At 42.3% G+C, this 15,238-nt stretch overlaps 1 protein-coding gene across 1 annotated transcript; it reads left to right on the top strand.

Moving 5' to 3' along the window:
• The first annotated feature begins 4,664 nt into the window (after nucleotides 1–4,664).
• Nucleotides 4,665–15,238, top strand: LOC131081073 (zona pellucida sperm-binding protein 2-like). The gene is made up of 19 exons (XM_058019931.1): nucleotides 4,665–4,752; nucleotides 5,977–6,104; nucleotides 6,786–6,929; nucleotides 7,525–7,608; nucleotides 8,197–8,364; nucleotides 8,434–8,530; nucleotides 8,622–8,845; nucleotides 9,341–9,494; nucleotides 9,574–9,782; nucleotides 9,870–9,987; nucleotides 10,135–10,340; nucleotides 10,811–10,928; nucleotides 11,481–11,650; nucleotides 12,427–12,500; nucleotides 12,579–12,706; nucleotides 13,504–13,693; nucleotides 14,106–14,247; nucleotides 14,816–14,912; nucleotides 15,219–15,238. The coding sequence occupies exons 1-19, from the start codon at nucleotides 4,665–4,667 to the stop codon at nucleotides 15,236–15,238; spliced, it is 2,559 nt and encodes an 852-aa protein (XP_057875914.1).

The following is a 15,238-nucleotide window of genomic DNA, read 5'->3' on the forward strand; positions in this document are numbered from 1 at the left end:
TTTGTGTTCAGATTCACTTCTCCATTGGGTTAATTTTCTCCAAATTTGAGGATCATTTCCACTCTAGGTGTTCTACACATCCCCCAGTAAGATAGTTTCTTCATTTAGTTCTTCATCAGTCTCTAGCTATGTTCCCTTTTACTGTTAGTTTTGACCTCTTATTTTAAAGGTCAACTGTTTCTTCCTATTTTGTTAACCCAATTGCCTTAAAACTGCATTTTATTCATTTGCTTCTGGCAGACTTCAGCTGTCCAGAGAAGGCTATGCAAAATCCTCCACAGAGGAGACAGGACAAATTGTCTCTGGGTAACAACATTTTCCTAGCAGGAGGACGACAGGGGTGCCTTCTGTGAGAAGTTGCCAGAAGTTTCCCTCATGTCCAACATCCAATTCCAGCCAGCTCCAGGACACATGTGCTGGCCAAGGCTGAGCCCATCAGGGATGATGAGAGCATCTCTAGCATAACAAAGTTAGGAAGGGGAAAGAAAGCCCTATGCCACTGCAGCCAGGAAGGAGGAGTGAGAACATGTGAGAGCAGCAGCCCTGTAGACCCTGGAGGGGCAGGAGGTGCTCCAGGTGCCAGAGCAGGGATTTCCCTGCAGCCCCTGGTGCAGCCCATGGTGAGGCAGCTGTGCCCCCAGAGGTCCTTGGGATCAGGGAGATTCACCTGCAGGAGGATCCCACCTGAGCTGTGGGTGCCTGAAGAGGAGGCTGTGACCCTGTGGGAAGCCCCTGCTGGAGCAGGCTCCTGGCAGGACCTGTGGCCTATGGAGAGAGGAGCCCGCACTGGAGAAGATTTTTTGACTGGCACTGTGGGGGATAGTCTCTTCCTGAAGGACTGCATCCCATGGGAGGGACCACATTGGAGCTGTTTGCAAAGAACTGCAGCCTGTGGGAAGGACTCATGTCAGAAAAGTTCACACAGGACAGATTTCTATGGGAGTGGCAGAGGGGAAGATTGTGAGAAGTCCAGTTTAGGAAGGACATTGAGACACTTGAGTGCATCCAGAGGAGGGCAACGAGGCTGATGAGGGGAACACAAGCCCTGTGAGGAACGACTGAGGGAGCTGGAGGTGTTCAGCCTGGGGAAAAGGAGACTCAGGGGTGACCTTATCACTCTCTACAGCTTCTTGAAAGGTGGCTGTAGTCAGGTGGGGTTGGTCTCTTTCTCCCAGCAGCAACTGACAGAACCAGAGAACACCATTTTAAGCTGTGCCAAGGGAAATTCAAGTTGGATATTAGGAAAAAGTTTTTACAGAAAGGGTGATAAAGTACTGGAACAGTTTGCCCAGGGAGGTGGTGGAGTCACCATCTCTGGATGTGTTTAAATAAGATCGGATGTGGCACTCAGTGCCATGGTTTAGTTGAGGTGTTAGGGCTGGGTTGGACTCAATGATCTTAAAGGTCTCTTCCACCCTGGTGATTCTGGGATTCTGAATCCTCCCCTGAGGAGAAGGGAGTGGCCACAACCACCATTCTCTGTTGTCCTGTGCTGCTGGTGGGGAAGAGGGAGAAAAATTGGAAATGGAGTGCAGAAAGAAGGCATAGGTAAGGGGAAAGTACTTTTAAGATCTAGTTTTAATTTTTTGTTATCACACATTGATTTGATCGGCAGTAAATTAGACTAATTACCCCAAGTCTAATTTTTTTTCCCAAGACAGTCACTGTTAACTGATCTCTCCCTGTCCTTATCCCAGCCCGAGAGTCTTTCCTTATATTTTCTCTCCCTTGTCTAGCTGAGGAGGACACTTGGCATCCAGCTAGGGTCAGCCCAGCACACAAGAGCACAGTAGCTGCAAAATGATGGATTACCTTGTGCTTTATCAGAACAGCACCAATTTCACAGAATCACAGAATACCTCTGAGTAGGAAGAGCACCACAAGGATCACCAAGTCCAACTCTTAGGTGAATTTCCCATAGGGGGAATCAAACCCACAACTTTGGCATTATTAGCAACCTGCTCTAACCAAATGAGTCTTGAGAACTTGATAGTTAGGAGCTGACAGACATAAAAATAGAGAGACCTGGGAACCAAGTAGGAGCAGATTCAATCAGTGAAACAAATAAGCAGGTGATGTGAATTACAGGTTCATAACTAGGAGGATAAACAGCTGAAAAAGGGTCTCATCAATATAAATGTGGCAGCCTTTCTATTTAACCCAAGACTGAAAACTCAGAAGGGCTTTCATTTCTATGCAAAACTGTGAAAGGAGATTTTTTTTTTGTGTGTGTGGTACTATAAAGGAAAAAGCACCACAGATAGAGGCTGAGCAAATGAATGATGAAGCTGAACTTGGTGCAGAGGTGAGAGCTCTATGACTACTTAATATAAATGATCTTACTTAAGGCATTAAATGTATTCACTTTTCTGGTTTATCTTCCCTAATTTTCTAATGATTACTAAGGAAAATTCATTTTTCCAATTGCCTAGTCTAGAACTATTGGCCTAAACTCAAGGCTAATTTAATATTCTGAGGAGAACTTTCTGAGCAAGAAATTTGTTATCAACTTGTCACAGCTGAAACGGCTGCTAATCCCTGTTTTCTCTTATAGGTTATCACTAATAGTGATATTTTTTTCTGGGGTATGGACTCAAGAGACACAAGGTAATGTTGCTGCAAACTGATTTCGCATCAGTTTGCAGGCTTTTCCATAAGTGTTATCTAGGCTTATGTATGTGCTTTAGAAGAGTCTGAAGCTCTTGTGGCAGCCTTACTTGCATGTTTTTCTGTGATATTTTTAACATGAAAGGATTTGATGGAAACTGCATTTTTTAATTTAATGTGTCACTATATTAAGCAAATGTTTCTACCTTTCCTCACTCTGGTAACAAGTACTGATGAATTAATAAGGAATTTATTTTTATTCTCTTGAGTGTAGTTGTTGTTAGTCTCCATACAGTATCTAAGGTCTTTTATCATAATTTAATCTAGCTAAGTTCAAGGCAGCTGTTTGCTCATTCCTCATCCCCTCCCACTCCAGCAGAATGGGGAGGAGACTCAGGAAAAGCCTCAAGGACTGAGAACAATATTTTAATAATTGCAACCAAGTAAAATATAACAATACTAATTATAATTTTATTTTTTAATGTTATAAAGCCTAGGAAAAATTTGTGATGCACAATAGTCACTCATTACAACTGACGCCCAGTCTGTCCCCAAACAGTGATTGGTGCCTCCAGCCAATTTCCCCCAGTTTATATACAGGTCATGACAGTCTATTGTATAGAATATACATTTGTCTAGTTCGGGTCAGTTGCCCTGGCAGTGCTACTTCCTGGCTTCTTGTGCAGCTCCTCCCTGACAGAGCATGAGCCATTTAAAAGGTCTTTGGCTTGGTGCTAAGCACTGCTCAGCAGCAACCAAAACTTCAGTGTGTTATCAGCATAATTCTTGCACTGAATCCAAAATACAGCTCTGTACCAGCTACTAGGAAGAAAATGAACTCTATCTCAGCCAAAATCAGAACAAAATATTATAAAGATAGCAGTGATTCATCTCAGAGGAAACAGTTTTCCTAGCCAAAAGTCTTTCCTTACAAAACAGAGCTGGTCCTGGAGCAGCAGATGCACTCACTGTGGGTCCTGTATAAAATGCATTGGCTGTCCCCAAAGATCAAAGTAAATAGGTACTGGAGAAGGTTTTATCCCACTTGGAGCAATTATCTAGCTTCTGCCCTGAATCCAGTTGGTAGCTTGGAGTGTGGGTGGAATAGGGTCATGTTCACCAGCATCTGTCTGTGCTCCTCAGAGTGACCATCTCTGACATAGGCATTGCAGCACTAGTAAATGTCAGCCTATGGTGCTGAACCCTCTAGGAAAAAGAATCCTCTCAGCTCCTAAAATGCGCCATTATCATAAAAGGTCTACCTAGTGTTAGCTCATGATGCCATAGAAACTCCCGTTGAGGCAACAAATCCCCATTTATCAGATGTGCATGTCAAACAAGAGGCCTTCTCTAGTCCTGCACTTAGGACACTGTGTTCCTGCCTCCTGCCTGGAAGAGGTTTGGGAGCCATGGCCTGGTTTATGCTGTGGTGATAGCTTGGGACTGGAGCTGTTCAAGCCATTTTCTCTGTTCCTGTGTGGTCCTTTCCCAGTTTGAGCCAGCTGGTTTCTGGTCCTGGTACTTGGGCAAGTGACCAGAGTAGGCTGATGGAAGGGCACAGCTTATGTGGCTGCTCTCCACCAAAACTGACTTTTGGCTCTTCTGAATAGAGGGGTACAGGTGGAAGTTTCTGATTATTTTGTGGTTGGTTTGTAGTGTTTTGTTGGTTGGAATTTTTTTGGTTTACAGGTTGGGTTTTTTTTCTCTTTTCAGGAGTGCGTGGGACTTTGACATTTTGTTTTACTTCATCTGAGGTGTTCAGATTGGGGCAGCCAATGTAGTACCTTTTTGACCATGTTCCAAAATTCTATTTCCATGACCGGCTGTTGCAGGTGGCATTGCCAAATCATTGAATGCCATAGGATACTAATTTTGGAGCTGGCTTTTCTCCTGGAATTACTGCCAGTATAAACACAACCTCTCACCTCTCCTGACCAGAGATGTATGACTGTCACAACACTGACTTTACAAAGCAATCTGGGAAATAGCAGATTTGTTTGTATTTTATTTTGTAATCCCCATCTTACCAGCTTTTCAATACATCCAACACAGGACCCATGAGTTCAGAGTGCTTGGGGGACTTCCTGAGGATAACACTGAGTGCAGAATACTTTGAAGACAAATACTTATCTCTTTTTGTTGTTGGTAAGTTGATGTAGAAGAACTTGGTGAGAGAATTACATATGGTAAAATGTTTCAAATACTCTGAGGTGCTTCTATACTAGAATTCCCTAGATACAATGCTAGATTATTCTATTGTTATAGAGCTTAGTAGGCTGGATCTCATTGTAAGTAAACCCAACTGCTACCTTGATTTCTGAGTAATCTATGTTGTTGACTTGTTTTTTGATACCTTAGCCATGATCAGACTTGATTTTGGGCTCAAATTGAAATGCACATGGTAGTTTCTAGGCATGTTAAAGCTGGATCTCATGGGTTTTCTTTGTTATAAGAATGTTTTTTGTTAACAGCACACATACTGTTCTGAAAATTCACTAGCTGAAGCTGGCACAACATTATTTATTTTTGTACTAGTGGCTTCAGCTTGGTGGAGTCGTATACTTAATGAAGTTTTAAGAAAAATTAGCTGGGGCCTCTAGCTATGGACTTAGTAGTCAGCAAGTGGTACATTTCTGTGAAAAGCACCACAGAATGCCCTGGAAGGGCACAGTGATGATGCTTTTGGGATATAAACACCGGCTTTAAGATTACATGTATAAATGTAAATTTGGCCTTGAAAAAGCTCTCCATGCCATCCATTTTTCTAGAAGTGGGTTTTGTGTCAAAATCCACTTAAAACGTGCTCTTTGTTCAGACATCACACACAAAAACGCTCTGTAGCTGGGATACATATATCTTAAACCATAACGAGATTTTTTTTTAAGGAAAAACCCAAAACAACTAAAACACTAAAAAGCTCAAAATCATAAAAATGGTTTGTATACTCAAAACATCCAAGCTAATCTTTAGTGTGTTCAACATCCTGGTGGTGTGTCTCCTGAAGAGACTGTGCTGGGCAGGCATCAGAGAAATATGAGCTGCACCGGCCACAGGTCTGGGTCCTGATGTTGCTGTTGTCATCGGTCACCATATTGGTGGTTTGGGGTTTTTTTCCATCTCCAGTGCTTCAGCTGCAAGTGTTTCTTGTCTCAGTGTGCCTGTAATTTTACCACTCTTTTTTTCTTTACACTTAGCCACAGCTCTTTCCCCACTTTGCAATCCTCTGAGCCCAGGAAATACAGCTGGGCTGTATCACAGCAAGTTCAGCTGAATCCTTATGCCAGAGCAGGTTTCTCAAGGAGTTAGCAGAGCAGGAGTTGTACTTGTTAGTACAGTTAACACAGTTCTTTGCTCTCTGTTTGCCTGTAGATCAGCCTGGCACAGCCTGGGAGCTGGATGAGGCCATGGCAGCCCAGTGTGGCTATACAGTAACTCACACCACCGGCAGGAGCATTCAGCTCCGTGCCTCTGCACTGAGCTGCCACTCTCACTTAGAGGTGAGTCTGTTACAGACACTTTGACTGCAGTGCTCTTGCACGCTAACTTTATGTGAGAAATTACTGAATTAATAATGGACATTAAATGAGGCGTCATAATGTGTTGAGTATCTGTTAGCAGAGAATAATATCATTTTCTTCAAATGTATCCAGAGGTCTGAGAATATTCCATGGTACTGCCATTTGGAGTACCATGTACAGAAGAACACATGAAGTATATCACATGTGTCCTTAAAGGGCAACTATTTTCCTGTGGATTACAATATGGAATTGCATCTGGCAGCTGTGTTGCACTCTGCCCTAACAATATTTAATGTCTTGAGGCACTTCACAGTAAAAACTAAAACTCTGGTTGCTGGCTCACTTCAACTATGTCATAAACCACAAAATCAGCTATCTCTTAGGTTTGTTTGTTTATTTTCTTATTGTTCAGTTCTGGGACTGTGCAAAAGGAAGAAACCTGCTACCCAAAATATTTATGTTGCTGTGTAGCAATACACCTATGTGCATATATCTTGTGCAGTTAATGAAATTGCAAGTGATAATGCTTCAGTATGGCCTTCCTCTTTTGTGCAGAGACTGGTGGGTGTATTTTGTAATTTAATTTAAAGTCACTAGGATGGGTGGTGCCCAGCTAGGGAAAAGCAGTCTAACAGGCAAATGTTCCATTTGCCCACACAGAAAGATGTGTTCACAGTAACTGTACAAATCAAAGCATCTCACACTCCTGATATGAGCAATGCTACAACTCATCTGAAAAGTGCAAGTTGCCATTATGGTCTGTGGAGTCCCAGAGAGATAAAATGTGAAAATAACTACATGGAGGTAAGTACTTATGGGAAGTGCTAGAAGTAAAGAGGTAGGTACTGCAAGATGCTCTCTTGGATTGTGTTTCCAATGCATATTCCTAGAATTTTGTCAGCTTCAGAATGCCTCATCATGAGCAGCTTGTTAGTGAGTGCACAATATGCATCTTAACTGACACATTTATATTTTGGTTGCGTAAGTTATATTAGCAGTAATAGTTAATAAAGCTGTAAAATCACATCAAAAAGGTTAAGCTTGTAGATTGAACTCCTTGAGTGTTGCCCCAATAAATCTTATTTGAGACGACAGAGAACGTATACCTCCTGAAGGAAGTTTGCCTGCTGGGGAGGAATGCAGAAGGGGAAATGGACTCCTCTTGGAAGAGGATGTTGGAGTCAAGAACAAACTCTGGTCTTAATTAAACTATCTTCTACTTTCTATTTCCACTTTTCTTTTTATTTTTCCACCTAAGCAGATTATAGGTGAATCACCAGGCATGGTGGCATCTCTGTCTAGGAAATTCTGGTTTCCCTTGAAAAGGGCTTGTAGGGTGTTGAAGACAAGGAAATAAGTGCTATCATCAAACCCCTTACAGATGTTTTTTTCTCCTCAGGTTTCTGTCAGGAGGGAGGTTCCACAGACCATAAAAGACTTTGTTCAAGATGAACCTGAGGACTGGGCTCTTGTATTTCCAGAAGTAAAACTACAGGTTTTCTTTCTAGCAAAAGCTAGTGCTATCTCTGGCACAACTATCTTTCTTTTCATTAACCAGGCAGTACTTTCAAAAAGTACTTAAGTAACAATAACAGAACTTCTGTATCAAGTGATTTTAGTATATTTTTATAGAGTAGAAGTACAGTTGTAGGCTATGTCTCAAAGGAAAAAATCAAGTCTTCCGCAGGCAAGAGATTGTTTTGGTTTTAGTTTTAGCGAAAACTAAAACTAAGAGATTGTTTTTGGTTTTATCTTGTCTTTTGCACAAAAAAAAAAAAACCAAACTAAAATCCCATGGCCCATAAAACTGTGAAGAGGCTTTTTTCTTCTTGGATTCTTGTATGTGCAGAGTTCAGCAGTGCAGTTAGTGCCATTGGTTATTCTCTGTTGCTCTTAATATGGAAAGTTTTCTGTACGCATGAGGTGGGGAAAGCTGGAGGGATATCCCACTAGTAAAGTTCAAAGTAAGGCAACAAAACTGCTGGGCAAATCAACGCAGTAAATAATTCAATGCTATAAATATGTTATTTTTAACATTATGTTTAAACTATTGATACGTTTCTCTGGGTAGGCAAAGGCAGAAGAAGCCTCACTATGGCAAATAGTATTTCATCAGCCAGAAGAAAAAAGGGCTCTGCTCGTGAGCAATGCTTGGAGTGCAGGCTATGGACTCAATGCCTCAGACTCCAGGGTTCTGCTGCGAGTGCCATACACTGCTGCCCAAGTTCAGCTGCTCGAGGTTGGTGTGCTCCTTCTGGCCCAACAACCTGCCAGGCTGTGCAGGTCTAACCAGATTCCTTCCTTACAGGATCAAGGAATTACCTTTTCTGTGCTGAGATCAAGTACGTTTTACAAATACCAGTGGGTGATCCTGATGGTGGATACTGCTGTGGCATGTCCTGTAGGTAAGGAGTGTGGTACCATGCTCCAATGCCAAAATGTACAGGGACAGAATCACAACCAGTGAGCTGAAAGCTTTCATCTCTTGTCCCTAAGATGGTGTGGACTACACAAACAAAACAATCACCTGGACTGTTCCAAAGTATATTCCACCACTGTCTGCTGGAATGACTGGCTTTAAGGATGTGCTTGTGGAAGCTGGTGTGGATCTACACAGGCTCTCTGCCAAGGAAATGGCTTCCAGGAAATACGTGTTATTGAATGAGTTAACAACAATTACAATGAAGATTCCAATGGGTGCAGAAGGTGGTTATTACAAGGTTGGTTACTTATATTAGGTGCCTGCAATATGCAAGCAATATTCTGGGATGTATGTTTGTTTTCTGATAAGGAATAATTCTTCATCTTGTGCCTTTCAAATGCAAGATGGGAGTGAGGGAGAACAAAGGATTTGTTAAAAACTCCAGAAGCCCTGACCAAAGATAGTGTTTGTAATCACCACTTTATGAAGAATTTCTTTTCTTGCAAGCGCAGGTAGACAGAACCCTACACAGAACTATTGATTCATTAATTACTCAGGTTAACATGGAGCTTTCACCTATTCCTGATGTCGTACTCCTCTGCTTAGAATCTTGGGGAGTGGGAGATAATTTTCTAAAGGAAGTCTTCTGAGTATTCTGAGATGATCTAAACAGGGATACCAGAGTTCAGGATTCCTGAGCAAAAAGGGCAATTGGTTAGCTGACCTTGAGATGCTCCAACATAACTTTAATGCAAAATCAAGCCATACTAAAGGGTACTGATTTGAATTCTAGACTTCTGTGAGCAATGGAGAGTTTGGAGTAAAATACACCATCAACCTGCTCTTGGAACAGCAGTGGGAAGACAACAAATGGGGACTAACTAAATATACTATCATCAAGGAAATAGAAACACCATTTGAACAAGCAGAAGTTGCTATAACCAATAGTAAGTAGCTGAACATTGAATTTACCAAAGGTTTTAGTACATAAGGTTAAGAGCTTAAATGCTATTTTTTCCTTTTCAGATTTAAATCTGAGTGCAGGACTAATGAATGTTACAGTGGGAACATTCCTCCCAGATGCAGAGCTTTTGAACTTAACCATTGAAGGGGTTGTTGTGGCTGTACCTGAAGCTGTTCAGCATGGCTACCTAATACACAGGACCAGCTATGCTAATGGAAGCAAAGCATATGTACTACAAGTCTCACTTGATGCACCAAGTGTTAAAAAAGAGGTGTGTACTAAGGCACTGCAGAATCCCATGGTATAGAAATGATGGTATCATTTGGTGATTTTTCATGTCTAAATATGATTTTCCTAGTACATGGGAGAGGACATGAGAGCCTACACCCTGAATGTCACACTCACATTCATCACCTATCCATCAAGTGAGACCTTTGTTGTCCCAGTAGTTGCACTGTCAGCTGTGAAAGATGCAGGTAAACTTTGTGGAACTTAGACAAAACTGCACCAACCTGGCTGTGAACTCTGGCTGTGAGCTGGGCTGATTTCAGCCAGGGATGCTGCCAGGCCCAGGGAGCTGCACTAAACTGATGGCAGCTGGCTGACTCTTGGTTGTTTTGCAGTACTGCCCAGTGCCACAGGGTTTTGTGATGGGAGGAACCTTCATCTCATTATCACTCGTGGGAATGTGGACCAAAACTGGCTCCCTTTCATCTCAGACTGGCACCTGACCCAAGAGGCTGCACAGAAGTACAATTACATTCTGAGGGACAATGGCACTCACCTGGCAATCTCTGTCCCTTTCCTTTCTCCCCATGTGAGCTATGAGGTAAGGCTGCCAACATGTAGCAATTGAAAGGCATGTTCTAGCTATGAGATATCAACAAGACACAGTATATTGTTGAAAGCAAAATAAAACTTCTCTTTGAAATAGTCTCCTAAGGTATAATGGAGGATTATTTTCTGCCCTTGTAAGAAAACTTTAATTTCCCGTAGTTAATGTTGGCAGAAATGGGCAAGAAAAAAAGAAACGTGTTCTGCATTTACTGTATGGCTGAGCATTTTTAAGGACAACTACACATGCAGTGGAGTTTGTATTGCATTCTTCTGCAAAACAACTGAAAAAGCTCACCCTGTGAGCTTCTGGATTAAAAACATCCTGTTTAAATACATCCCGTGGATCTGACTTTGCTCAAGCACCATTATCTTTGGCTTGTGATAACCTGCCCTCTTTAGTTTTTGAATGCTTTAGTTGAACAGTGTGTATTCTCTTGTTTAACCTGTGATTGTCATCTCTAGGGCTTTCATACCTCTGCAGTAAAGGCTTCATTCTACTTAAACTTGAAGGATGACATCACCTTGGCTCAGAGGAGAGATTTCTCAGTTTCCTGCTTATTTTCACCTTCAGAGCTAATACGTAATAGCATGTTGGAGATTAGCTGTTAATGCTATTTGAGTTGCAAAACTAAGCCATACAGTCTGAAATGTTTCTAGGTTTTAGAGTTGTGTGGCACTCTGTCTGCTTGTCAGATTTCCTACCAGTTACTATGCCACAAGGCAGGTATAATTAAACGTTGGAGTGGCTATCCTGCCTAGTACAGGAATGGGGGAAGGAAGTGGGAAAGTCTACTTCCCCACACACCTCCAGAATCAAGAAGCTATGTAAAGGGTTTTTGTGGTTGTTTTGAGAGTTGAATGAGGTGGGGAGGGGTTTGGTGGAATGTGGGGAGAATCAGCATATAAAACAGTCATTCTAAAGATGTTAGAACCCCAGATACTTAGAGTTTTAACAACTCATCAGTATTAAAATGTATGGAATATCTTGGCTAGAAAAATCCTTTTGAAGAGAGTGAGAGCTCCTTGTGGGCTGCCAAAAGAATTTGCCAGCAAATCCATTCGGAACTTTGTTGTTAGGCTACAAGAGGAGGTTGAATCCTGATTTGTGTGAAAATGTATATTTCTCTTTCAGAGTGCCTGCCCAATGGCACTGTGATTATTACTGCAATCAAACTGGTAGGTGGTGAAGATCTGGACACTGCTCTGCTTGTCTTGAGGGACAGACAGTGCAAGCCCAGTCTAGTGACAGAGAGGACTGCAACCTTCAAGTTCAATGTCAACACTTGTGGAACAAGTAGAAAGGTAAGGACTTGGTCACATCAAGTTTACTCTGCATTGGGGTAGGGTTATTGCTGGACCTGGCAGAATTTCAGAGATGAGCTCAAAGCTGCGTGGAAGTCACAGCTGAAACTAGCACAGTAGTACATCTATGCTCTTTCTGAGCTTACTAAATTCAGTTGAGCAGAATTTCTTACTGAGTGGTAAAAATGTTTTTTCAAGATCAGAGGTGCTTTCTGAAACTTGCCTTCAGTTTGACACCTCTGAATTGTTTCATGGTTGGCTTGAATGGGAGTTTATGCTGATCAGATGTACTTGTGTGCCTTGCAGAAGCTCTTTGGGTATTGCTAACGACTACATGCCCAAAGACTAGAGTGGGTACTATTCCTACCACCAAATACTGTAAAAATATAAAACAAAGGAAATAGCAAATAATCAGAATGTGCCTAAATTCAGATCATCATAAAAGCAGTTTGTTTCTGCATTGTTGTATTTCCTTCTACTCGCTGATTCAATAAATAAGCTTAACTGTTCTTTTTCTCAGGACCCATGCACTCCCTTTCTAGGGTGCTCTGTCACATTCAAGCTAATAAACTTTCTTCTTGACTATGGCACAGCTGTCACCTATGGTCAGCTTTAGTTCAGTGGGCATTGGGCTTTTGGCTTGTAATTTCTGCCTATTTGTAAGCATACTCTGCTTAGTGCAATCTGGCAGTCAAGCAGAGGGATGTAGACAATGTGCCAAACACAAATCAGACTCTAATGTGACTGTCCTGTTTGTAATGATGTACATCCTTCAGTTCAACAGCACAACTGTGACATATGAGAACGAGGTACTCTATTTCAGACCTGGCGATGATATTCCCATATACCAGTAAGTGTCACTCCCTAACAAAATGTTGTATGTGTTATTTTGGCTGCAAAACATCTAATGCTGAACCCTTTCTTTCAGACTGAAATTTCTCTGCTTGTATCCACTCGAGCAGACTGCTGATGCTCCATATGAATCCAAGAAGAACCCACCACCCAGTATTCAGCCAGGGTCTGGCTGTCTCGCCCTTTCATTGAAGCTTTTCAAAGGTAACAACTATGATTAGACTCTATAAAATCACTGAATGGCTGAGGCCAGAAAGGACCTGAGATTAATCTTGCTCATCCACTCTGCTCAAGCAGGGCAGTGTAGAAAATGTTCCCCAGCACCATGTTCAGATGACTTTTAATTGTATCAAAGGATGAAGAAGAAAATTTTTAAGGCCTCTGACGGGACTTTCCTCTTCCAAAATTTGACACAAATGGTCAAATATCAGTAAAGGAGCAGACAGCATCACTGACACACGTATGGTTTTCCTCCTTTGTCTGGGCATGATGTAAGTTTTGTGTAGTGAATGTGATGCCAGCTTCTCTGTCCTATGAGCTCCTGAAGTGTTGCTGAGCAGGTTCAGCAACTCCCTGCAATGGCTGTAACCTGTGTCAAAGATACTGCTTTAAAGTGGTACCTATGCCAGCATAAAGGGTTAACTGAAGCCTGAACCAAACACTCACGATTACTGGAATGGCCATTATGATTTTTTTTTAAATTAATTTTTCCTTCTCACTACCTTTGAGACAATTTTTAATAACAATATTAATGGCTTTTTGCAGAAGGAGTGTTTAATTTTTGAATCCTCAGAGCTGGGGACTATGTTTGAGATTTTTCCTTTCATGGCTGATCTTGCTCTCTTGCCATTCTATCCCCAATTCTTGACATTTGTATGCTGTCCCAGGTTTTAGTATTACTGTACCAGAGTAAATGGTAGTGGAAAAAAAGAGTGAAGCAGAAAGGTTGTGAATATTTCCTCCACAAAAAGGAAGCTCCTAATATCAATACTCTCTTGCAGAGAAATCCTATTCAGAGCCCTACCAGGAATCAGAATATCCTGTGGTAAAATACCTGAGGGAGGCTCTGTATTTTGAAGTTGAACTGCTCCAGCCTAAAGATGCAAGACTGGACCTAAACCTGGATGACTGTTGGGCTACCAATTCCCAAAGCCAGGACAGCCTCCCCCAGTGGCACATCCTTATACATGGGTGAGGAAGGCTTCCCTCCTCTGTTTGGTAACTGCTCAGCACAGGGTGCTGACCTCAGGTGGGAGGAAAAGGCAGAGGTGCAAGTGGCAGAGGTCACTTTGGAGGCAATTACTGCTAATCTGTGGGGCATGTGTTGGTGTCAGCACAGTGGCTGTGCCTTCTGGGGCCAGAAGGTCATGTGGGTGGCCAGAAGTGCTTCTAGCTAACAGTTCTGGCTGGAAATAAAGAGCAAGAAGCAACCCTGACTGTGGGCAAAGGCAGGGATCATGAACTGGGGAGATCCTATTCATTCCCCTACAGCCCAAGGAAAATGGAGAGGGAAGCTCTGCTGTATTTCATCTCTTTGCTGTGTTTGAAGATCTGGTTGAAGGTTTAGATCAAATACATTTCCTCTCATGTATTTCCCAAACAGGTGTGAAAACAACAAAGACTCCTACAGAACTGTCTTCCACGAAGTTAATTACAGCCTCAGAGTAAAATTTCCCCAGCACCTCAAGAGATTTGAAGTGAGGATGTTCACCTTTGTCCAGGGCACATCTCTGTCACAAGAGCAGGTCAGATGTCTCTGTTCTGTCATGAGCTGTTGGCAGTCCAGACGGGTGAGCCCAGGGTGATGCATGCAGCCATGCTGTGTAAGGGTTCAGCTGGCCAGTGCTGCCTGGGGCTGCTGGACACCTCCTTGAAGGCATAACACCCTCCCAGGGATGAATAAAGGCCATCCACTTTTGTTCGGTTCACAAAACAAAATTATAGACTCATTCAGGTTGGAACAGACCTCCAAGATTCTCAAGTCCAATCTTTGACCATCATGTCTACTAAATAAATATTATGAAGTGCCACATCAATTCATTTTTGAACATTTCCAAGTATAGTGACTCCACCACTTTTCCTGGGAGGCTGTTCCAATGCTTTGTCACTTTTTCAGTGAAAAACTTTTACCTAATACCCTAGCTGAACTGCTCCTAGTGCAATATGAGGCCATTTTCCCCTTGTCCTGTCGCTAGTTGCCTGGGAGAAGAGGCCACCCCCCACCTTGACACAACCTTCATATCCTTTGGGATCAGTACACGTTGGATTCCAAATAAGACTTCCCTAAATAATCTAAATATTCTTGTCTTGTAGTTGTACTTCCACTGCAGTGTGGTGATCTGCAATACTAAGCAACAGCCTTTAGACCTCTTTTGTCCAAGGAGATGCAATCCTGGGAAACACAGATTTGGTAAGAAAACAGACATGTCTCTACTCTCTCCTGTGTTTTTGCTCAGCAATTTGGCATGTGCTCTCACTAATCATGCCAGGTTGCAGACTTCTAGTCCTAGGTTATGTTGTCCAGGGAATTAAAAGCTGAAATGTCTTACAGCCCACAGTGCACATCCACATGGGCAAGTGTCATCTGGACCAGTGCTTCTTAGGAAGTAAAACAATAAGGACAGGTTGGTGTCAGTCTTAAATTTCACTATTGGAACACCGAGTGTACTGCTGCTGCAAGGTAACAGATTTGTGTGTACGTCTCTTCTCCCTGCAGGTGAATGCACCAACTTCTGA

The sequence above is a fragment of the Melospiza georgiana genome, chromosome 3 (assembly GCF_028018845.1).
Source record: "Melospiza georgiana isolate bMelGeo1 chromosome 3, bMelGeo1.pri, whole genome shotgun sequence".
Lineage (NCBI taxonomy): Eukaryota > Metazoa > Chordata > Aves > Passeriformes > Passerellidae > Melospiza > Melospiza georgiana.